The 25,081-nt window shown below is 54.1% G+C and overlaps 1 protein-coding gene across 4 annotated transcripts in view; it reads left to right on the top strand.

The window, feature by feature from the left end:
• Window positions 1–19,090, top strand: part of LOC102012204 (chromosome unknown open reading frame, human C1orf95) — a 43,004-nt gene extending 23,914 nt beyond the window's left edge. For 2 of the 4 annotated variants that reach the window (XM_005404496.2, XM_005404499.2), the window contains 3 exons: window positions 8,622–8,801; window positions 12,459–12,467; window positions 13,521–19,090. In XM_005404496.2, the coding sequence (XP_005404553.1) occupies window positions 8,622–8,801; window positions 12,459–12,467; window positions 13,521–13,593 (262 nt within the window). In that variant the 3' untranslated portion in view covers window positions 13,594–19,090. The remainder of the gene's footprint in view (window positions 1–8,621; window positions 8,802–12,458; window positions 12,468–13,520) is intronic. The other 2 variants (XM_005404497.2, XM_005404500.2) reach the window with 1 other exon arrangement.
• The last annotated feature ends 5,991 nt before the right edge of the window (window positions 19,091–25,081 follow it).

The raw sequence follows: 25,081 nt of genomic DNA on the forward strand, positions 1-25,081 counted from the left end.
GTGGGCATTGCCCTGCCACACAGACGGGGTTGCTGAGAACGACTCCTGCCTGGAGGGGAAGACTCCCAGAGACAGCTTGGCCTGGGTGGGGCTCCAGCTGGGAGGCGACTCTCAACAGCAGAGCACCCAAGGCCTGTGAGGCAGGTGACAGGTGTGGGGTGGCAAGGCGGGGACCTGGGCTGACAGCTTGGCCTAGCTGGTCTATGGGTTGTGGGGAGCTGAGCTGGGGTGGCTGCGTGGCAGCAGGGGCCTGTGGGAAAGAGTAGGCCAAGGCCAGCATCTGCCTGCACAGCCCACTCTGGAGGAGACATGGGGTGCCTCTGTCAGAGGACTAGTGTTCCCAAAGTGCATTTCTCAATCGTTCTGCAGAGCCCTCTGCCGTTCCCAGCCACCTGAGGCGTGGTGGAGCCTGCAGTGGCCCCTTTTAACTATCAAAATGTTAACGCTAACTACGCTCCAAATACACAGCCAGCCTCCCCGCCTGCAGGCTTGCCCTAATAGGAAATGTCTGCTGCCGGGTTTCTCCCCAGAGCCTACTTTGGCGTCTGGCCAGGGCTGAACCCTGCCTTCCCATATCAGGGGCTGCCACTTCTGTCATCTTCCTGCTTGTTTAGATGGCTGTAAAGAGAATGTGCTGCCCTGGACTGTGAAGCCCCAGTCAAGTGTCCTTCCCCTAATGGGTTTTCCTTAGAAATCAGCCAGCTGCAACCGCGGCCCTGTCTGACCCCATTGGCCACACGTTGGTCGTTGTTTGAAGGGGTCTAAGTTTATGCACTATACTTACTCCGCATCTCAGGGGCTCCTCACCAAAGGGAGCAACATGCATGTGTCTCACAGGCTGCTCCTGAGGAGCAGAGAGTGGGAACAGGCCAGAGCGATGGGGCTGTGCAGGGCTGGGGTGGCCAAGTGGTCTGGGTTCCAGCCAGAAAGTGTGCCTGGAAGGCCTGCAGCCCTGATTTGGTGTTCATGGCCGCCTTCCTATGGCCTGGGTCTCTTTAGTAGCTTGACATTCATATCAGGGAGGAAAGAGAGATTCTTCCGATGGTCCAGAGGTGATGCCAGAATGAGATGCTGCCTGGGGATACTGCACTGTGTACAGCTATTGCATGCAAGGTGTGCGTCTTGGAGAGACATCTGCCTCTCGCTGCAGTTGTTTAGCAGTGGTGAGTGGTGCACAGCCCCAGGGCCCTTGTCAGCCAGCTCCCTGCACTATCACAAGTGCTTGGTCCCCAGCTTATCCAGGGGAAAGATTCGTTCTGGCTCGCAGCTTCTGAGGTTTCAGTATGGCTGGTCCTGTTGCTCCTCAGGGCCATCACAGTGGGACCACGAAGTGGGGCAAAGACACGCCATGGTCAGGAAGTGGAAGAGAAAGATGAAGAGAGAGGCTTGTGTCACCCTCAAGGGCAGCCCCAGTGACCTGAGACCTCCTGCCAGCCCTGCTCCTGGAAGGCCCCCACCTCCCAGCAGTGCCCAGCCTGGGACCTTGTCTTAACACATGGGCCTCTGGGGACAGGTGACCGATCTTCAGCTAGAACTTCAGTCTCACTTCCATATGCATAGGTGATAACCTCATCGGCCAAGATTCTGCTCCAGCCCTGCCTCTGGTAGTAGACTATTCCCATTCATCATCTTCCTAGTCCTGGCAGGGTCTCCCCATTTCCCCCAGTGGCCCTTATGGACTCCTTGCTGTGTTCCTAGCATCCCCTTGAAGTAGGCAGCTGTTACCACCTTAATTTCTTACCTGGGGAAACTGAGGTCTAGAGAAACCACTTGTCCTGGTCTCATAGCTTATCTGTGAGATTCAGACTCCTATCTTCTGGTGCCAGTGCCCATGTGGACCTGTGGGGTCACTCTGCATCCCCTGCCCCACCCCCTACATGTAGGACCTGTGCCACAGATCCTTCCACCTTCTGTAGATTATGTCGCTGTCATCACCCTGAGATTCCTGGCGGCTGGCCTGTTGCCTTTCTATGGGGCTGCACATGGATCGGGCCTAGTTCTTGGTGCCCAGCAGGTGCTTCCTAAGCTGTAGCTGACACATGGCAAAATGAAAGGATGAAATGAACAGGGTATAGCTTTTAGGAAGAGAGGCATGTCTTTGTGTGGGCTGCTCAAGCTAGGAGGCTGATAAACAACAGGCTTGTGTTCCTCACAGCACTGGAGGCCAGAAGCCCAAGATGACTGACTGTACCAGTGTGGTTGAGCTCCAGGGTTGGGGCCTCTTCCTGGTTTCCTTTTGCATCAAGGGGCAGAAGAGGGCTTGGTCCCTCATCCCTGGTAAGAGCACCATACTCAACTCAGGCTCCAACCCGCGACCTCAGCAAACCTCATTACTTCCCAAAGGCTCTGCCTTTGAATGCTGTTACCCTGGGGATCAAAGCTTAACAGTGAACTTGCAGGGAGGGACACAAGTGTATGCCCACAGCAAGGTGCTTGTGCACCACCTGGAAGGCAGATTTCCAGGCTCAGATGTCCCCCCCCATCCCACCCATGGGAGGCCCACGGAGGCTCCACTGGAGACACCTCCCACAGGCTCAGTGGGTGCTGCCTCCAGGGACTTGGGGACCCTCTCCCAATGCTCCAGTGGCTGTCCACACCCAGCCTGGTGCACCTGGGCTCTCACACTTGGGAACTGGAGGCCCAGGGGCTGCCTTGCATCAGTAACAAGAGGGTGACTTGACTGACACACTTATCACTGAGCACAGGGCAGTGGCTCATGAATGCTGCTGGTGTATGGGGTTGAACAGGGCTCAGCTATGAGCCTGATGTCTCAGCTGTGGGACAGCCGATCTCAGCTGCCTCAGTGATCCTGGAAGAGCTGCCTCAGGGCTTCATCTGGCCAGACTCACTGCCTGGCAGTGGCGACCTCAGGCAGAACCTGTCTCTCTGTTTTAATCTCAGTGTCTACAAGGTTGCAAATTCTAAAGTGATGGAGGTCACGTCATCCTTTCCAACTAATGTCACCAGCCTTCCACCTGGCCCTCAGTGCTGCGCCTGTTGGGTGGTGGGAAGGACAACACAGAGTCCTCAGCGTGCTGTACTGTCCTGGGATCTGCCGCCCTGCTGATTATGCAGCCTATTTCTGCCTCTAGCCTGTGAGCCAGGCCCAGAGCCAGGGGTCTGAGAGATTCTACATGATTATTCTTTTAGTCTGGCTGAATATCCTGAGGAGACCTGGGAGAGACCTCAGGTGTCCAGTCCTGTTCTGCAAATCCCCTGGCCCCTGCTGCCCCGTTAACTGGGAGGTCTGGGAAGAGGAGGCCAAGGGTGGGGATTTGCTAACAAGCACAGAAGGCCGAGGCAAGCCCAGTGCCATTAACAATAACGACTGGTCGCCCCCGCCCTGACTCCAGTCGGCCAGGCTGAGGCCCTGAAAGAGGCTGAAGGGCAAACTGGTCTCATTTTCTCTGTGCTCAGAAGGAAGGATGACTAGGAGCTACTTTCAGGAGAGAACTATGGGTGACTCAGTAAGCTGCTGGGAGGCAGTGAATGAGGCATGCCTATGGTGCCACACCTGCTCCGGGTGTCTGTACTTTTCCCAGTGTCGGAAGACATCCACAGACCCTTCCTTCTGCTGGCCCAGGACAGAGGGAAAAAAGCAGGTTCATCCTGAAAGACTCGGAGTGGTCAGGGATGGAAATACCAGAAGTGCTGTGCTGTTCTTAGCACTATGCTTTACTGGTTTTCTATTCCCTGGTCTCCCTGTAGACCTGAGCTGCTCTACAAGACACTTTTAGGATGAGTGTCTCAGTGCGGTTCCAAGAGAGGACCCGGTTGCTGCCTGGGCTGGTTTGTGTGTGTGTGTGTGCATGCGTGCGTGCGTGCACACATGCGTATATATGCATGCATGTATATGTGTGTGTGCATGCATGTTGGGGACTCACACCTCACATATGCTCAGCTCACAATGCACCACCAAATACCCCTGGGCTCTGACCCTGTGATGGGTCTTTTAATTCTCACTCTCCTGCCTGTGCAGCAGAGCCTTTTTTTGGACTCTGTTTCAGGGCAACCGAGCTGACAGGCCAGCAGTGTCTTCCGACAGCATCCAAAGCCTGCTGCCCCAGCGCTTGAGAAGACAGGAGGCAGGAGTCATCCTGTATCGGCGCACTGGGCCCCAGCCCTGGTCCTATTTTCTGCTCCTCTAGCTTCTGTTTCCTTGGGGTTACAGTAGACACTCAAAGCGGTTTCTCACCACCTTTCCCCTGCCACTTGGGGCTGCCCCATGGCAATGCCCTGGGGTGCAGTCTGCTGAGTAGGAGGTGGGCTCAGCACTGAGTCTGGGGAAGCTGGTGGACAGGGAAGGCAGAGCTGTGGGCCGTTAGTCACCTGCGCAGTGTGTGGCTTCCTGAGTCTACATCTGCACAGCTCATTTTGCCACTCCTCAATGTGAGGACCCTCAGACTTGGCTGTCTAATAGTATCAGTGGGAGAACATTTATTTGTTGGTTTATTTATGTATGTAATATGTACATATGTATGTATGTATGTATGTTTTGGTGTCCAGGACTTGCACATGCTAACCATGTGTTCTACCACTGAGACATCCTGGCCCCTGTTTTATTTTTCATATCAAGCACTCCCTGCTCCTATCCCTTGCCTGCAGGGGCCCGGAGGTGGCCCTAGAATCTGCAGATGCTTGGTTTGGAATTCTGAGGTACAGACTGACCTGGAAAACTCCTCTTTGGAGCTACCTTCTCATTTCCTGAAGAACCCCGACATCCTCTTGGCCCATCTGTTACATCTGCATTCACTCCCCTCCCTGGCAGCTCATTCTAGGCAAGCTTACCCCTCTTGACTCTCCCGCTCGGGGGGGAGTGACCTCCTGCATCCTGGAAGCCCCAGTCACTCCCTCCTCAGGCCTGGTGTCCTGCTGTCAGCCCTGTCCCTCTCCCAACCACCCTGCCAAGGCCACTGATCGTGGTGACACTGTGTTCACTGTTGCCAAGGGCGGCCCACCCCCATCCTGCTCCCTCCTCTCTCCTCAGGGAGGCTCTTGACTTTTCTGAGCAGTCCTCTCTTTTCCTTTGCTCTGCTCTTTCTGTGCTAACCCCCAACATCTTGATGTCCCCAGGATCTTTCCTTATAAACTCTACCCCTCCCTAGGGTGACCTCATTCACTTCCAGGTGACTTCCAAGGCCAGAAATCGACTCTCCCATGTCTCAGGAGCCCCTCTGGGGTTCCTACCTCAGTGTGGGAAGGCAGGAACCCAGAGCCATTCAGTGCTCCTCCCTCACCCTGGTACCCAGTGGGCCGCCCACCTGGGACGCGCCACCAGGCCCACTCCCTGCCAACAGCCCCACCTGGTCTCCCACCTCTCTCCTGGCCTCGGTCTTACCTCTCTGACCTCTTCCTTGAGGTCACAGGGTCTGCTCTGAAATTCAAACCAACCTCCAACCCCTGTCTGTTCCCTTCCTGGGGCTCCTGGTTGGTCCTTTGCACCCCTCCTTAATCTGACCCCTGCCCATCAAGTCTCATTTTCTTAGTCTATGAAGTTTTCCCTGACATCCCCACAGAGCTGGCCTCGTTGTCCACCTCCTGCCCCCACACATGCTTCACGCCCAGATCGCCGCCTTCTCGTCAACATCTGGGACCTTGCCTGCTCTTCTGTGACGTTCCCCCTGCGGTGGCCAGATTTGTAGCTGTGCCTCTGTGACCCAGGGTCCACCAGACAGGAGTGTCTAGGTGGCTGGACCACATGCCCCTCACCTGCCCCCTTTCCTACTCCCAGGACCCAGCACTGGCATCTGAGTAGCACTCATGGAATGAATTAGAGCTGACACATGTGGTTAGGTGGAGATCTTTAGTTAATGGGTAAGACATTTAAAATAACGCCTCTTCTCATGAAAATGTGCTAACATCATTTCTTAAACTTATGGCTGAAGAGAATAAACCATGTTTTTATTTTATCAATCCATGCACATAACCATTACCTTCTATGGTATATATGACTTCCTATGGCAAAAGGGATCCGTGATTACTGTCTCCTAATTAGTGAAATCTAAATTAACACAGTGTGTCAGTCAGTATGGGTTTACACTCTGTACACATGCTAGAGTTGTCAGGACTATGTTGACATGGGTAAAAGAGAGGTTATTGGCCAAAGATCTCCCTACCACATCCATGCTAAGCCATTTCCTTTTTGAAATAAGTGCAGCCAGCTCATCTTCCCCCATGTGACCCAGAGCCTCGCAAACATCATTCACAGTGCGAGCCCTGCCGTCCACAGAGGGCTGGGCTCCCAACTTTCCCTCCCTGCCAGCAGCAGACCAGTGCCGGAAGGCCCTGCTAGCCCCAACCAGGCTGGTGATGGAGGAGAGTCCATCTATTGACAGGATATGGAGAGATGCCCTCCTAATGTGGAGTCTCTGAGTTCAGGAACAGCTTCCTTACATACAGGACTTTCACACACATACCATATGTGTGAACGGAGCCACAGGACATGCACCGATGTAGCCGTTCTCACCCTCAGAAGAGCCCATTTGATAGGGTTCTACCACACAGAACATTGTTCCTGTTCCCGGGCAGGAGACAGCTACAGAGAGAGAGGCCCCTGCAGCTCAGCCAGCGCCCACCAGTGACAGTGCCATCTGTCTTGGGACCCTTCATGGAGCAGTTCAAGGATATTTGAAAAGCATTAAGGATGAAGGTTTTCTCTTATTTCTTAGTATAAGAATGGCGCACCCTAGACTGAAAAGAACTCAGGCTTCTAGTCTAGACAGATGGAGTTTCAATCTGGGTTCTGCAACAACGGGCAATGATAGTTTAGTCTCCCTAAGCCTTGGTGTCCCTGTCTGTAAAATGGGGAGAATGATAACCACCTCCAGTAGTTTTAAGAAGGAAAGGTAATGTAGGTAGAGGGCAGCATGTGGCCATCCCGCTGCAAGTGTGCAGTAAATGGGAGATCGTCCCTTAACCTTTCCCCCACATACGCTTGTTCCTCTCCTGCCATTTCTTCTACTTCTTCAGTATTCTCTTGTGTAATGGTGTCAGCTTATGCTCATCACCATCCCATGTGTGTGATATGCCAGCAGGACAAAGGGTGGTGGCACATGCTTCCTGATGGCCTGCGAGTACCCTGTGTTCTCCTGTGTCCACCACCAAAGCCCTGTCATTTCTCAGCTGCTGCTTCTCCTCTCTGTCTTTCCCATCTCAGACAATCTAAATCCACCAACACCCTACTGACAGATTAATTTTCTTAAATTGCTTAATTTTAATTCACTGATTTTCTTAAATTAGCTTTTCCCCCTGCATCACTTTCCTGCTCAGAACTCTGTGCAAGACCCATTTCCTGTAGGCTCAGGCAGGTATTTGTAGCCCTCCACAAAGGACCCAGTCACTCCCCTGCTCTGTCCCCATCAACTCCTCCTTCACCTCTGCTGCCCTTTAGCACCCCCTCCTCTGGTGACTATCACCTCTGCCTCCACAAGCTGCATACCCATTCCTCCCACGCTCTTCTGCCAAGTGAGCAGGAGGAGGAGCTTCCCCACTACACTGGAACCCGGGGAGACTTTACAGGGGCCTCCTTGTGACTCCTCAGCCTTGTCCCCAGCAAGGATGGTCCAGAAGCCCCTGTGTGTGTTGTGAGGCCCCATAGGGCTGCCCAGCTCTGTGCTGGGGCACAGGCTTCACTGGCGACTAGATTGTCCTAGAACCTGCAGCTGCACACTCTCTGAGCTTTGCAATTGCTAGGGGCCTGCATGAGGGAAGCAGGAGGGGTCTCAGAGAAGGTACCTGTCTCTAAGGATGGAGGCAGAGCCGTGGACAAGGACTGTAGGTGCCTTGGGAAGGGACAGGCAAGGAAAGGGGCTGCACCCAGAGCCTCCAGCAGGACACCCCCCTGCAGCTGCTTTGCAGACTCTTCCGATTCCACTCATAGAGTTGTGAGAATAAAGGTGTGAGGCTTAAACTATGATGTTTGGGGTACCTTGTTCCAGCAGCCACTGGAAGCTGATACAGACAGGCACAATGCCTCTGCCTTTCAAGGTGGGCTCAGAGACCGCTTAGTGAGCACAGTACTGTTACCCATGGGAATAAGAGGATGAGCAGGGGAAGGTGGGCCAGCCCGACACTGCTTGGCACCTGGAAGATGCCCAGTAGACCTTGGGCTCTCTGGCCCTATGTTGCAGTCTAGGGACCTGTCAGGGCACATGCTAAGGGCCTTAGCATGGCCTGTTCCTCCTCCACACTGCTGGCCTCTGGGTCTCAGCTCCTGTCCCTGGGTGTGCAGGTCATCACTTGCCCCTCTACCTTCTCTGACTACCTTCGTGTCACTCCAGCAGTACGTGCTCCCCACTCTGGACTCCTTGGTTCTAGAACCTTTGATGTATACAGCTGTCCTGTCCTTCCCACTGTTGCCTGTGGGGGGTGCCCTGCCATTTCTTCCCCTGGGACTGCATGCCCTGTGACTTCTGTGCCCCCAAAGGCCCCAGGGTGTGCCCCGTCTTGCTTCCTCCTGGTGGCCCCTGCCCACTCCAGGATGGGCAGGGGTGCTGTTCCGAGGCCAGGCTGTGAGAACTGCTGCTCTTCAAGTTCTTGGGGGGTAGGCAGCTGGCCTGGGACAGATGAGCACACCCCCTTGCCCCCTGTGTTCCTGATGCTGATGCTCTGTTCTCTCACAGGGACCTTTGTCTCAGCCTTCACTGTGCTGTGTGGAGCCCGCACGGACCTCCCCGACAGGCATGTGTGCTGTGTCTTCTGGCTGAACATCGCGGCGGCCCTCATCCAGATCCTCACGGCCATCGTCATGGTGGGCTGGATCATGAGCATCTTCTGGGGCATGGACATGGTCATCCTCGCCAGTGAGTAGCTGCCAGCACTACACCTGTCAGTGGGACTCGGGTCTGGCAGGGTGTGAGGGCTGGAGTAGGGGCTCTAGGTTGGGCTGCATGCGGAGGTCTTCATGACTGGCCAAGGGCCTGCCCATCCCCAGGGCTCACCTGTGTCTTCTTCTCCATACCTGACCTAGAGGCTGCAGGGAATTCAGAGTGTGTGTCAGACTGACAGTCCTTGCAGAACCCTGAGTCACAGGCATGAGATGGGGAGGAGACCCCTGTCCAGCCAGGACATGTAGTCACCTTGTTTGTCTAGGAAACAGCCCCAACTCCAAGCCTGGCAGCCCTGGGAGGAGCATGGGGGGCACATCCCCTGCGCCACTGTGCTGTCTCCATCCTGCAGTTTCCAGAAAGGACGGGGCTACGTGGCAGCTTTGCACACAGGAAACACTAGAGCTGTATTTTTACAGCTAGAGCCGTGTGATCCCCCCTCTGATTAATCTAAGCTCTTTACTCTTTGATGCTAAAGCCTCACTAGTCCTCATTTGTTTTGGGTGGATCTTCATCATCTTTTAATGCAAACTTAATTCAGACAAAAAAACTGTTCTGTAGAAGGCGTAAAGTTACAAAATCAGGTTTACTAATGGCTTGATTATCATTTTAAAATAACCTAGCAGTCTGGAATCAGGCGCCAGCTATCTTAAGTAGCTGTGCAGACAGGTCTCTCTGTGTACGCCGTGCATGTTCCCACCCATCGGGCTGCAGAGGATACAACCAGGACACATCGCAGGCACTTTGCCCTTCATCCCACCCGCCCCGCCCCACACTTTTCACCTAGCAGGCCATTCACTGAAGAGACTGCCACAGCCGGAGAAAGGCCGTACCAGGTAAGGGCAGCAAAGACAGAAGGGGAAGGCCAGGGTTCAAGGGCTCTAGAATGATCTAGAATGATCCACACTGACTCAGCCCTCACTGGGATTCTGTGAAGGGCACACATATGCTTGGGCCAGGGTCAGAGACTAATGAAGAAGATGCAGTACCGGAGCCTGAGTGAGAGCCAGCACTGCGGGTAGACCAGTTAGACTAGCTGCCCAGAAGCAGGTCCTCCTGGAGCAGAGGTCAGGGAGGACGCAGGTCCAGAGTTAGAGCAACTCAGGAAGATGTCATGCAGCCAAAGTCTGGCAGGAGCGGGAAGAGGAACATAGCCTGTCCAGCCTCCAGGGAGGCATAAGCTGAGGAGCAGTGAAGAAACTCCTTTCCAGAAGGAAGGGCTTCCCTGGGACCGGGGCTGCCTCTCAGGGAGAGGACTGGGACACCCACCTCACAGAGCAGGCAGAGACCAAGGCAGGCCTGCAAGTCCCCTCATGTTAACTTGCCTGTGCTCAAGGGCCATTCCATTTTGGAGAGGGGTATAGAGCACTGCTGGTAGCAAAGCAGGCTGACAATTTCCCAGAGGGAACTAGGATACTTCCTAAGGGCCTTTGGGATGGTTTGCAGCCCCCACCCTGTTCCCAACCAAACCACAATGGTGTATCTGCCCTTGGAAGGCTCTGTCTTTGAATCCTATGAGCCCCTCTGACTGGCTCATCTGTTCATCAAACTAAGGGTCTGGCCAGGTAGGGGAACTTTAGTATATTAGCTCTCCATTACTGTAACAGATATTGAAGTCAGCTTATAAAGAGGTAAGGTTTATTATGGCTCACAGTTTTAGAGGGTTCAGTCCAAGATCAGCTGGCCTTGTTGTTTTGGGCTGTTTGGGCAGAACACCATAGGGAGTACACATGGCAGAACAAAAAGCCACTTACCTCATGGCTGGGAGCCAAAGGAGAGAGGGGAAGACATAGGGTCCCACAGTCCCCTTAAGGGCATATCCCCAGTAACCATGAGGACCTTCACTGGGCTCCCACTTCTCAACAACACCACCCTGTGCCAAGCCTATAACCCATGGGCCTTCAGGGACATTCAGGCTCCAAAGCACAGGTGTCAGGAAGCTTTGCAGGGAATAGGCCTGGGTCATAGCATAGGTTTCATTGGAGGTGTGTGGATGCTGAGTTGACCTCCAGAGCTTTCTGGTATCCAGTGCTCCTGAGCTTACTGTGGGGTTGTGTGCCAAGGAACCATCACCAGTGCAAACTACCTTGTCACAATGTACCTAGTACTTCACTAAACCCATTGTAAGCTCAAAATACAAGTTGAACCATCTTAAATCAGGGACCCATCTGTTCTCGTGTTTGGTCACCCTTAACCCCCAGGAACCAAAGTGTTCAAACATTCATGATAATTTGAAGAGCCCCCTCCTTAGCCCTGGAGGCAATGAGACCTCAGAAGAGGGGAGTGTCACCCCCTCACCTTTCATCACCTTGGCTGCTGACCTGGCCAAGAACTTGCTCTTTGGTGGGTATGGGGGCTTACAGGGCCCCAGGATATGCATTGCAGGACCCTCCAGCCTGGCTGCTCCCTGCCCAGCCCCCTGATCTCTTCTGGGGACCAGAGTCAGCTCCTTGGGTGTGTGTACACTGATTCTGGGCATGCTGTCTTTGTGCCGAACTGTTGAGAATGATTTCTGGGGAGTCATGTAAGAAAGGCAGCCACATCCTGCTGTTGCCCACTTTCCTGGTCTGAGCAGACTCACTACCCATCTCAAAAGGGGGTCTTTGCCCTTTTCCCCAAAATTACCCCCACCCTCATGCAATCAGTACTTGCCCCTGAGGGATGGAGTGTGTGTCCCAGGCGGCCCTGTGAAAGGAATGACTGCAACTCACTCCTGTCCTAGACAGTGGATAAGGGGCTGTTCTTGCTGGCTCACTCAGCTCCTTCCCATGAAAGTAAAAGAAACTTTTCAGTTGTAATGGTACAAGGTGATCTTTCTTATGGCACTCTCCAGGCTGTCGCCAGAAAATATAGCATCAAGAAAAACTCCTAAGAGGCAAACCAGAAAAATAAAGAAGGAAGCATAAAATATGGCCAAGAACGTACAAGCATGCTGCTCTAGTTATACTGGTAATAACAAATGACCAACAACAGCCTGACTCGGTTGAGTCTGAATAAACACTTGGCAGGTCTAAGGTGGGCTCTTCCTGCTGCCACACCCATGGCAGATGCTGCTGGTCCGTGAGGACACTTGCTATCCAATTGATCCAAACGTCTGTTCAGACAGCATCATCCTGGAGCTGGGATCTCCCGCAGAGCATTAGGCTTATACATGCTGCTGCCGTCCATAGAAATCACTCACCCTGCAGCCCAGGCACCTCAGGCCTGGGACCAGGCAGGTCACTGCAGCATCCTGAGGTTGTCCTGTCCCTCCCCAGATCCTTGCGGAATTCGTCTCAAGGCCAGCATGGGCTGGAGCTGGGAAGAGAAGGAGGGCAGGAGATGAGTATCGAGGCGGATGTGGCTGAGATGTGGGGGACCAAGGGGGCACCAGCCGGTGCTTCTGGTCAGTATCAAGAGCAGGGTGCCCCTATCCTGGCCATGTCGCACACCCATGTGCTGACCACCTAGTCACCACGGGATAGAGCTCCCCGTGCCTGAGGCCCCGGTGCCAGAGAAGCCACCAGTGCAGCCAACCTGCCACGGGCCCCCCTCAGTTTAGATCACAGGCAGCCCCCAGGGCTTCTGTTTTCATACTGTTTTCTTTTTGCCTTTGCTCCTCCCCTGCTGCCTGGCATCCCTGTGTTGCTGCAGTTTCCCAAGGTGAGTCTGGCAACTGTCTGGTGACAGTCTTGTGTGGAGGCTGCCTGGCCCTTCGCTCCCTACCAGGCGCACCCTCATCCCTATACACACCCTGCCGTTTGTTGGCCAACAGGCTTGTATTTCTAGCTTTCAGTTTTGGGAAATGTTTAAACATAGCTGGAGGGAGTGTGCTGAGCAAAACAAGTCCCTAAGTGTCCATGCGACTCCTGAGCTCAGCCACTCTTGTTTCGCCGATCCCCCTTCCCGCCCCACCTGTGAGCTGGATTATCAGCACCCACGCCTGCTGAGGGGTCGGCCACATGGCGAGGAAAAGCCAGCTGAGTCCAGGAAGCACCTTTCCAGGCTAAGTTCGCTGGGCCATGGTGGCAGTGGCCCACACAGTCCACTCCTGAAACCTCAACAATGTGATTTCACCCAGATCAGTTAGCACCAGTTCCTTCCTGTCATCTGTATTCCAACGTTGCCAAAGGGCCTGAGATGTCACACGATGGCAGAGCAGTCACTTAGCACACTTGAGGCCCTAGGTTTGATCTCTGGTCCCACAAAATAATAATAATAAAAAAACTTTTTTTTTTCGGAAAGTGCATGATTATCGGCAATGTTTTCAGGGCTCAGCGTTCCTACCCCTTTCCTTGTGCCAACCCTCCAGCTGCGGCCTCCTCCTGTGTGCTTCCTCCTGTCTTCCTTCCCCTCCCCGACCTGTGCCCATGCCCAGCAGTTGGGGGCCCTCCCTGTACTTTCCCCCAAGCTCTGCTTTCCAACATCACACAGACCAGTGCAGGGGACACTAACCTACCGTGGCTTCCAGGGCGTGGACTCAGCATCTGGGTTCCACCCTAAATATTCCCTCAGTGAACCCAATAGGCCACGATCTTGATTCATAACTTGCTTTCCATTAAAAAGTCAAAGCCCTTAGGAGAAGCTGTGCCCTGGTACAGTGGCCATCCACGCTGGGGCATGAATAAGGCCTCAAGAGCTCATTCTGGTCTGGGGGCACCTCCTGGAGAAATGATAAAGATGCCAGTGTCTGACCATCTCTCTTCTTCCTCACAGGGTACAAGGAACAGGGCATCCCCCAGCAGCTGTGAGCCCATGGGACCTGCCAGGGAGCCCAGAGCAGCCCTGAGGGGGCTTCACCAGGCGCTCTGGACCCAAGGACCTTTCTATGCTCTTCTGCTGTGTCCTGGATTTGGGGTGGAAAGGGGGTATTTTAAACAATATGTTATTTATTTCAAAAATGCATCTGCTTTGCCCAGCAGGCTCTGAGGGCTGCTGGCTCTCCATCCTGCTTGGGAAAGCTGTGTAGGCACCTGGAGCATCAGGGAGCAGGGAGGAGATGGGCACGCAGGTGCAGAGACAGGCTGGGGCGCTCAGCGGGCTCGTTCTCACCTGGCAGAGCCCACTGCCTGCTGCCGGGCCCTCAGTAGCACCGAGCAGGGCCTTTGTGGGCCCTGCCAGGATGACTGCGTGCACTTCCTTTTGCCTCCTTGCCTCACTGATGTCCTTCACATTCACTCTGGCCTCCCGGGGCAGTGGCAGGGTGGGAGTGAAGATGGCCAGATGCCTGCCCGCTGAGGACAGGGCCTGTGCTCCCGGCTGGCCCAGGGCTGTGTCTGGCTGCGTCCCAGCCTACTTGCTGCTGAGAGCTGGGGCTGCATGGGTCTGAGCTTGGTTTCCCTGGGCAAGAGGGCCGTGACTCCATCCCTCAGGCACAATGGCCAGAGTTGCCAGATGCTCAGGCCCAGACACGCCAGACTGAGGCACGGGGCAGGGTGGGCAGCCTTCTTCAGAGGACTCAGTATCACACCTGGCCCTTATGGCTTTTTCTGAAAACCTTGGAGCCACACAAGTCTCTGAATGCAGAACTTCTGGATCTGAGAAAGATGATGTGATCCATTTCCCTTGCGTTTCCGGGCAGCCTCCTAACAGTTGGGCCACCCTGAGCACCAGCAAATGTGCGAACACTTCTGTGGAGAGACACATGATGAGTCCAATGCGCCAAGATCCGTGAGAACTGCAAATAACCTCACTTGTTCAGGTCAGGTCTCCCCACTAAGTCAGTCACGGGCAGAAAGTGACTGTTGTGTGGCTCATGGGGTTCCAGAGAGTGAAGCAATGCTGTGAGGTTGTGGGCCTCGATCTGAAAACCCTACCATCAAGCAGGAGCTCTGGAGGACAGACTGCCAGCAAAGCACAGGGTCCTCGGGTGACCAGGGACCGTGCCCTTACACAGCTTCTCTGTAAGTGGCGGAGGCAGAAACTGACAGGTGTGCAGGTTACTGTGTCAGGCACCAGTCTGCAGGGGCAAGAAGGGAGATCCCCCAGACAGTGCCTGGACGGCTACTTTCATCTCTCTTCTTTCCACTGGTATAATGCAGAAGGCACCAGTTGGGTGTGACCCCCCTCAGGAGGTGCTTCTTGCCTGTCAAGCCTCGGTCAGGAAAGCCACTTGGCCATCTTCTCTGCTGCTAGAGTCCGGAAAGGGAGAAGCAGGACCACCTCACCAGGGGTCCAGCCCACCTATGCCGCACTGGGCTCAGCAACCAAAGTCCTGCCGGGGAGCAGCAACTGGGCAGCTTTCTGACTCCCCAGGACCCCTTCCAGACCCTGGCTCCCTTGGGCCCTGACCGAGCCTCCTGCCCAAGCCTCCTGCCCACCCTCCATGCCCCTGCGAGTTCTCTGACCTACGGGTCCTCCGTCCTTCACAGCCCAGGCTGCCTGCACATTCTGACGCTGGGCAGTGTCCCGGCCTCCTCCGCCCCTTCCTTGTGACCCCACCAGACCAAGACTCGGGGGACACTCCCTGTTGAGAGCCCTGAGTATCTCGAGGCCTGGGGTCAGGTTTGGTTCCACACAAAGACCCCAAGCCTTTGGCTCTGTGCACACATCCTCTGGTGGGCAGGGTCGCTCTCGAGGAAGCCGAGTCAGAGAACGGAGCCACCCCTGGAGTCCGATGACACCACTCCGCCACCCCCTTGTGTGGCCCACGACCCACACCCACCCCAGCCCCGAGTTCGCCGGCTGCTCCCTGAGTGACAAGTCTCTGGAGGGACTCAGGGAGCGGAGACTTACTCTCCTGGATGGGGCTGGGGTGGCTGCTGAGGGAGTAGCGAAGAGATGTCACATGTTTAGTGACGCGATCCAGACACAGGTGGGGTTTTCTGGAGTGGCAGGTGTCAGTATGAGTCCCCATGTGGGATGGCTTAATACAGGGGCGTGTGTGTTTGGGAGCCCCCTCCCCCACGCTGCTCGCAAAGTCAAAAGCAGGAAGCCTGGGGGCCTCTCCAGGGGACTGGGGCAGGGAGCCTGAGTCTGCTGCTGAATGGTGCATCAGGGAGGGTGAGGGGGCGCGGCCAGCTCCAAATATCAGCCCCTGGAGACATAACATGGCCTCAGCGTTGATCTCAGTAGAAGGGGACAACGGTGGCCACCTGGACATCAGATGGGGGCGCTCATGTATGAGACAGCAGCCAGCTGAAGAGCAGGGCTCTCCAGCCAGCAGATATCAACTGGCTGGCAGCCCCCGGTGACTGTGAGGCTTTGCCTCTCTTGCTCAAAGGCCAGCACAAAGTGATGGAGGGTGATGGAGGGTGATGGAGAAGTGGAGGGCACCTTTCCCTCCCAGCCTCCCTTGGGTCAGTGTATGGCAGATGCTGCCTGGCTGTAGGAGTCACAGAGAGTGAGATATTTCTGGGCCTAATGGTGACACCAGGGCCAGAGTGGGACCCTGATGCTAGGAATGAGGCCCCTGCAGCTGGGGTGTCCTGGGGGGCTGTTGAGGACCTCAGACTGGGATGGCCAGGTGGCAGGCACAGCAGGAGCCAGCAGCACCCTGGGCTCGCCGTGTTGCCTGCCCCAGCCCAGCCCTAGGCTGACACACTGCTGGCCCTGCCCTGGGCGAGTGTTGGCTGTGCCGAGGGGAGGGAAGGAAGGGACAGTCAGCAGGGTCTCCTCCCTCCACTACACCAGACCTACAGGACTGCATAAACAGTCCTGCATGGTGGTCCTGCCCATCGCCCTTCCCTATGCTGAGCTCTCCAGAGTCTCACAGGAGCAGTGCTGGGTGTGGCCCCCCAGCGGAGGCAGAGCACCTGACAGTCCTGCCCAGGAGGAGGGAGATGGCGGGCAGCCCAGAGAGGGTCCTCAGAAGAGGCCCTCACCCCCCAGACATAGGATGGTGAAAGAAACCAATCTTGGGAAGGAGCCCCAGGCCCCCGCCCCCTCCCACAGTGTGCCCTGTCCTGTTTCTCCCCAAGCTGCATGCCTTGGCATGAGCAGGCCTCGCGGGGTCTGATATGATGGGGCTGGAGACAGAGCTGGCATTGGAGCTGCCTGGTCCTAACCCAAAGAGTAAGCCCCGTTTTCCCACCTCAGGGTTTCTGCCCCGCAGATACACAGGATGCAGGGTGATCAGCCCCCGAGCCGTGCTGGCTCCCAGGCCCATCACAGTGACTCTGGCTGCTCTTCACTGTTAGTGGCACTGGCAAAGAAGCCTGGGGTGTGAGTGTGAGGTCTCCGGGGAGGGTTTGGGAGTGCAGTTTGCGGCCGCTGCCATCCTTCTTGCTGGCGTCCTCTGAGGCTCCCATCACAGGGCATGAGGGAACAGCCTTTTGAGGACCCCCAGCTCTCCGGCCAGTACTCAGATGACCCAGCCTCACATGTGGTTCGGGGTCTCTGGCTTGGGGGACACTTGGAAGCCAGCGCCGCTGGCTACTTCTCCTCCTCTGGACGGAGTGAGATGCTCCCTACCTGGCATCAGTTCATGCAGAAAGCACCCTGTGAGTGCCAGTGCCAGTGAGGCAGTCCTTTTTCATCAGATGATGGGTGTATAAACAGGTCAGACTGAGCAGGTAGCTGGGAGGGTCCTGCATTTTCCTCAGCTTTCTTCCGGGTGGCATTTTAGAGCTTCTGAATGTTCCTGGGGTCCCAGAGGTGGGGAAAGCTCTCGTGCTCATAGTACATCCCACCCTAAACCCCATAACACAAAGAGATGGGATCAATCCCAGCCAGAGTGATCCCAAGTGCCCCCACATCCCGGGAGTGAGTTCTGGCCCCAGTGCTGTGAGGGATGCCTCGGGCCTCAGTTTAACCTTCAGTAGACCCTGGGCAGCTGTCATTTTTCCCCATTTCTATCAAAGCTGAAGACATGGCGGGCCCTGCCCTGCCTAGCACACTGTGCTCCTGTTGTGGGGCTGCTTAGTGCCTTGAAGGCCTGGCAGCCCACAGCCCAGGGCCTCTAAAATTCCAGGGCCGTCCTGGTGCTGTCTGAGGGCAGAAAGGTCCAGTTTGCATGTGTGCTGAAACTCCTAGCGCAAGTCCTGAAGTCTTTCATGTGGATTAGCTGGGGACCTCAGTTCCCTGCCCTCTCCCTTCCTAGATTTACGAAAATGCTCAACACCCAGGCTGGTCTGGGCTCCCCAGTGGCTGCCACAATTTTATGCAAGAGGGCAGAAGCGCGGGCACACACACACACACACACACCCACACACACACAGAGCCCCCTGACTGCTGAACGAGGAGGATAGCTTCACCTAGAGAGACCACGCCTCCTTTCTGGGGGGCCCTCTGCTCCCTGGCCAGATGTGCACCTGTTCCCTCTTTCCAGGGCCCTCTTCCTCCTGGGATCTTTGAGCACAGAGCCCCCACCTCACCCAGCCTGGCTGTGCTCATCCTCCTTTCCCTCAGTACAGCTTTCTGTGGGTAGAGACGAGGTGGGCCTTCAGGAAGGTGAGGGGAGAGCATCCTTCACCTGGGGCCCTCTGGGGGCTGCCACAGTCTTCTCTCCTGAGACCTCATTCTGCGCCCAGACCCACTCCTTGCCGCAGCGGTGGAAGAAGGGGAGAAGGTGGTGGTACCTGTGGGAACCCGTGGCTGGCCCTTTTCAGGAGTTAAATCTCATGCCACCATACATGGCCCCATTTTAAAAGACAACTGTGAAAACAAGACAACAGGCTCCAAGTGTATCTCCAGACCTACACGATTGTGCGCTGCAGGGTGACCTGCAGTGGCTGATGCTGTGCTGACTCTGTGGGTCTCTCCTGTCTGCCAAATTGCTGTCCATCTCCACTGTTCTCAGACAGTGTTCACCATGGCTTCTCGTGCTCTTAGCTCACTTCAACCCAGTCCCACAGGGAGCTCCCAGTCCACCCCAGCGGTAGTTCCAGGCCATTCCAAAGACCGGAGCTTTTCTTAAAGGAAAACAACCAATGCTGGAGACCTAAGGAAGTTTGCAGAATTGCTCTGGCCCAAACCTTGCCATCTGGGGCCCAAGCCTGCTGCAGCATAGCTTGCCCAGCATCCTTGAACATGGATGAGTGGGCCATGGCTCAGGAGTCCCCACTGCACCCCAAGGACCTGAGCAGGCTCCCTGTTTCTCTAGCCTCCTGCCAGCTTCAAACTCCTTCACTCAAGCAGCATCACCATACCTGTCATGAGAAATAAACCCATGTACATATCTCCATGTATATATTTATATATACACATTCATTCCCCTTATAAATACATAAAGCATGCACCTCTTTGACATTCCAAGTTTGTGGGTTTTTTATCCTCAGAAATATGGCTTTAGAAATCTTTTCTTTCTTTCCCTCTTTTCTATGTAATAAACATTCACATGACCTTTCTGCTGGTTCTGAGATCTCTGTGTCCTCTCATTCTTCATAACCAGAGAGAACTCTGGCTGCTGTGAGGTCTCTCTCCCCTGTCTGCAGTCTTTGCCAGTGGTTGCCTTTCCACTCTGAGGGCTGCCTTACCCTCTTTCAGGTCCTTTCCAAGTCCTCCTTTCCTGGGGGACTTCACAAGTCACTCCTGAAGCCCCCACGCAATGCTCATCTGATCCCTTTATGATCAAGACAGCGCACATGTCAGGAAAGGAGCCCAGCTGGGGGCTGAATTCTTTTCTGACTGATGGAAATGTAGTCAATGAGGGAAATGTGAGTGGTACATAATTTGATGATGTCGTCTCTCTAAATGAGAATCTGTAAAAGTCCTTAGGAGAACTTACAACTAGCTGCACAACTCTAATGAGGGAACGCTGACCTTTGAGGGCTTGCAGGGCACCATCCACAGCCCAGCCAACACCTCATTCATAATTGCTGAAGACCTAGAGAACTTATTAAATTTGTGGATGAGGGGAAATAAATATATTAGATGAATAAATCAAAATCCCCAAAGCTCATGACAGGCAAAGGCAATCTAACAAGGTGAAATCTAATTGCATTAAAGAGTTCTGCTTGGAATGAGCCAGGCCGCGCCTTTCCTGCCATCTGGGGAATATCCAACAGGCAGCTCAGTGTTCTCTAGCACTGTGATCAGGCTGACAAACAGGTGCGTGAGGAGCAGGGGCTGGGGCACAGTGGGAGCCTGGTGCAGCGTCACGTTTAGCACTGGCGCCATGGTGGCGAGTCCCACCATCACAACTGCGCCTCACACACCAGGATCTGCAGGGGGCCTGAGTCCTGGTCCATGTGCCGGGGAGATGTCATAGCCTTCATGTCCTTGCTGCCTGAGGGAAGAGTGGGCTTCAGAGGGCAGCAGTGGTGAAATTCAAGCTCAACTGCAATGGCCCCTCAAGGCCCAGAGATGCACCTAAGCCTTGGGCTGGCAGTAGCTACTACCAAGAACAGCGCCCAAGGTCCAAGGAGCAGAATGTCCTTGGCTCCCTCAGGTGCCCACACATTCTTGGGAGCATTTCTTGATTGTAGGCATCTGCCAAATACTGAATATATCCAGACTCCCCAGGAACACTCCCAGCCAAGGGGTCCTTTCTTTGGAGCCCTCCAGCTTCAGTGGGGTTGGTCACAATGCATGATGGGTGAGGAAATGAGTACCACCCTCCGGCCCTGAGGGTGAAAGCAGAAACCCCTCAAGCCACCCAGGTTCCCTCTCCTGTCCTGTCCCAGCCCTCTTAGTCTTAGGAAGGGTGATATGAGTCAGCCTGAGCCTCTCCTGGGGGTAAATACAGGCCCCTCATCCAGTGCTCTCTTAAACCTAGAGGGAAAGACCAGGGCCCACACAAAGACCTCTGCTCCCCAGGGTCCTCTGCACCTCAAGTCCCCAGGCCCTGGTCAGTCACAGGAAGGGATGCAGGAGAATGCTGTGGGGGTGAAAGGTGGGAGGGGTGGGAAGGCCATGGTTGGATCTGTGGTTGGCCAATCCAGACTTTAGCTTTTGGCCTTTGTGAGGAGTGGAGGTCAGATTTAGGACAGAGAGGGCCCAGGTGGTGAGGAGGCAATGGGGCTATGTGCTGGACCACTGAGCCCAGGGGAACAAGACACACATTTCTGGGCTTCTAATGCCAATTTGGCCCCTGATTAAAGCTGTTAGGGAATGGTCATGTGACCATTTGGTTTATTTTATATACATTAGGAACAGGTTTACACCCCAGGTTGAGGTGATAATAATAACCATCAATTATAGCAACAACTGTTATCATTGGTACCACACTGTACTGCTTGCAAGGTATCTCCCTCCTCCAAGAAGAGAGTCCGTCTGAGCTGGTATTGATTGGGTGTCTATAAGGCAGGAGTGCTCGTGAGTGCTTCTTCTTCGCACAGATCTGCAGGGCGGTGGAGACTATTGTCTCATTAATATCCCAAGACACAGATGGAGAGGGTTAAGCGAATTGTCCCCAGACTCACAGCTGGCTGGTGGAGAGCCACAGCTTTGATCTCACTCTGGTTCCTGATGTCCAGTCTCTTATGTGCCAAGGGGACTGTCAGTCAGAGTCTCTTCCTTCCTCCACTTCCTTAAAGACCCTGCCTGGAACCTCTCTCTCTGGAAGTTCCTGAGATGGCCCTGCCCTGCATGACACCCACTGCCCTAAACACCTGCTATGGGCCTGCCCGGGACAGCAGGTTGATGGCGGGAGAGAAAACCACCCTCATTCACAGCACAGCATGGACGGAGTGTTCCCCTGCCCTGCGGCAAGGGCAGGAGTGAAGGGTGAGTGTGTAGCCTTGTACTCAGGCAGGGATGAGGGGACAGGAGCTCTCACACCCACCCCCTACTGCTCTGTGGCCCTTAGGTAGAGACAGGGAGCAGTGGTAGCAGCATGTCCACACCCAGGTGCCTGGATACTGCCACCAAGCCAAGTCCATGGCGAGGGTCCAAAGAGGAGAGGGAGTGAAGATCTTATCTTGGCCCAGACAGGTTCTTGATCTTAATTTCAGAAAAGAATCTGAGGACATGCCAGGGAGAGGTGTGGCCTGGTTTATTAGGCTGAGTTAGAAATCAAGAGAGATTGGAGATGTGCCTTCGGCTTGAGGAGGAGCTCTGATGGTCACTGACCCATGGTGGATGTCTGCCCCAGAACAGAAAACTACCACAGGGAAGATGGCCATCAGATCGGTCACAGTGTCTCTCCCACAAGGGAGCGCCACAGGCAGAATTAGTTCCCGTCCTTACATCCAGATGCTGGAGTCTTAACCCCCAGTACCTCCACATGCACCTGCATCTGGAGACAGGGCCTTTAAAGAGGCAGTGAGATGACTAGGGTGACCCTATTCCAGTGTTGTGGCCAGGACCCTTGTAAGGGGGGGATGTGACACAGAAAGCACCTCTGTGCACCAAGGACAGTGGCCTCAAGTAGGAACCATACCTACTCACTCCTTGACCTCAGACTTCTACCTTCAGAGCTGTGCGACAATACACGCCTGTTATTTAGTCTGTGTGGTCTATGAGTCTTTGTTACAGTACCTTGAGGGAATTAATGCAGTGACATAAACCAAGAGTTACTGACATGGCCCCTTGGCGGGCAGGAAGTGGGGATGGGAGGACCTCCAAAGGAGACAGTGGCAGGTTGGGTAGCACTCCTAAGGCCCAGGCAAACCGTGGCCCAGGGCGCCTGGGTACTCAGCCTCTTCCTATGAAAGGGAAAAACTGTACAAGAGACATTGTTCTTTTTAAAACTTTGTTCTTTTGAAACTGCCTAGCTCTGTAACTGCTACATGGCTTTGTAACTACTTTATTGAGTAACCATGTGAGTGTAACCAAATATACAAAATGCCTGATTGTACCATTGTACCAAGCTTCATAAATTAATGATTATTAGTCTACCATTGTAACCGATGATCTCACCCTGCTAGCTAATCAGAAGAACTGCAACATTGTCCTGTCTCAACTTTGTACCTCTTGCTTAGACATCATATAAAAGCCCTAGACCCCCAGAGATCAGGACCTGATATTCTGCGAATGATCTCGATCAGTGCTCGTCCATGTGAATAAATCTGCCTCCAAATCCTGGGTGTTGTTTCAGTGCTTCTGCTCACTGTTGCACAGCTGTGCTGTATCTGAGAGGCACAGCTGTGCAGCTGATCCCAGGACCCCCGCTGTCCTGGGGACGGCGTGGAGGCCGGAGGAGCCAGGGAAGCATCATCCTCAGCAGAACATGGGCTGCCTTGAGTGAGTGCCTCCTCTACCCTGGACACTCTCCAGAGCCCTGAGGGGGACCGTAGTCTGGGCTGAGTTGTCAGGGAGGCCTGTGTACTGTGCATTGAGTGGGGCTCAGCTGCCTCCCAGCAGGGTGGGAGTTTTCATTTTCATCAAAAAAAGCACCACTAAGAGCCAAAAACTATAAGGAAAGGAATTTCTAAAACTAGGAATATCGTTGGTTGAGGCCAGGCCAGGAGGGGAGCCCCTGAGGAGGACAGAAGATTCACTTCTGCTGTGGGTTTCTGGGAATACTTTGAAGCATGCCCAGAATGGTCTTTGATAACAAGAAATCAGAGTTGGCGCTTTAAACCTGCTGCACCTGCCACCCTCTCCTCCCCTCCCAGCTCCCCAGGCCCAGTGCAGGAGTCATCCACCAGGGAAGCAAGGCTGGTCTTGACTGCGCTCCAAAGCCCTTTCCAGGGGGAGCACTGGCCACTTGCTCATGTGATGCAAGGGGGGCTGGCAGTCCCAGACTCCCCAGCAAGAGCGTCTGTGGCCCCAGAATATCCCTCCTGTTGAGCTAACCTGGGATGATCAGATCTCCCTGGATGTCTTTCTCCTTGCTCCTGAGGCATTATTTTTGGAGACAGGGCCTCGCTATATGGTTCAGGCTGGCCTTGAATCACTATGGAGTCCAGGCTGGCCTCAACTTGTGACAATCCTCCTGGCTCCACCTCTCAAGTGCTGGGACGAGAGCATGCACCACCATGCCTGGCTCCTGAGGCTTTTGTAAGCCGAAATACTTAGAGTTTATAGCTTGAAACTACTTATGCCAACAGGCAGAAAAGGTGCAGAGGGGAGATGGAAGGAGAATCTTATCCTATCATCCAAGACCAGTTGCAAACCTGCCAACCACAGAGTAATGGCATGAGCCTCCAGTGCCTCCTCCCTCTCTCCTTTTCTATAAATGGGTCTAAGTTCTCTCACTAGTAATAATGAAAAAGTCCTAGCTAAGTACATGCACCCTAAAGCCTCTGACTCACTGTCTCCACTGTCCTCTCCCTATCCAAGGACAATGGCCACCATCTACTCAGCTCCTAGAACATGCCAGACCCAGCCTGGGTATGTCAGTTGGCATTCCCTGACTGTAACAAGTGACTGAAATAAGTCAACTTAACAAGAGGAAAGGTTTCTATTGGCTTGTGATTTCAGAGGCTTCCATTCATGACTGGCTGCCTTTGGTCTTTGGGCCTGTGGTGAGGCAGCACATCTGGGAAGGAGCACATGGCAGAGGAGGCTGTTCACCTCATGGTGAACACTCATGAACTCATCTTCACTTCATGGCATGAATAAAAGGCATGGGAAGAAGAGGGACTGAGGTCCCTTCAATGGCGCATTCTAGTGACTGTCCTGCCACTAGGCCCTGCCTCCTAAATGTGCCACTACCTGCCAGTACTTCCATGGGCTACCAATGTCCATACTTGTCAGGGGACATTTTGGATCCAAACTATGGCACTGGGCCAACACACACACAACACACACACACCAGACTGAGGGACACGTGTAATCATTTTCTATACATAACAAGTAATAAGTAGGGCATTTTCATGTTGCAGTTTTTCATCTCTATCTGTCCCCTCCTGCCTTAAACGATGGTAAAATAAAACATTCTCTAGAAGAAGAAAATGTTGATGTACGCATGAACAACAATGTCAATTAAGCCTCTTCTTAATATGAAAAGTTCCAGTAAGGATAAACTTTCCCACAGAAACACTCACTTTTCCCATCAACCCGACTTGCCTGGGCTGTCAGCCTTTAAGAAGTCACAGTCTGCTTAATGAAGAGTTGGGGAAAGAATGAGAAACTGGGTCTAAGCCTCAGCTTTCTCAACCTCCTTGAAAACTGAGCTCAGAGGGTAGAGTTCCTAATTCACTGGGAATTCTCCGAGATTCCAGACCTTTGGTCAGGGTCCTAATTCTTCTCAAAGCAGGGCTTAGGGCCCACGTGGCTTCAAGGGCGGGGCCAGGTTCCTCAGACATGAAGCTCACCCTTGAGTACAGCCAGCTCCTGTAATATTTTCGGTTTTCTTATGACAACTATGGCCCTGTGCCAGGTGCACTTAATTGTGAGTAAAGGTATAATTAAAAGCAACATGCTGCTAATTGACACGAAGCACACCTGCATATTGGCCCCTCCTCCTACCTCCCACCTTCTGCCTGAAATGGAAAATATTTTATGCAAAG

This window comes from Chinchilla lanigera, unplaced genomic scaffold (genome assembly GCF_000276665.1).
Source record: "Chinchilla lanigera isolate Chin_1 unplaced genomic scaffold, ChiLan1.0 scaffold00088, whole genome shotgun sequence".
Taxonomy (NCBI): Eukaryota; Metazoa; Chordata; class Mammalia; order Rodentia; family Chinchillidae; genus Chinchilla; species Chinchilla lanigera.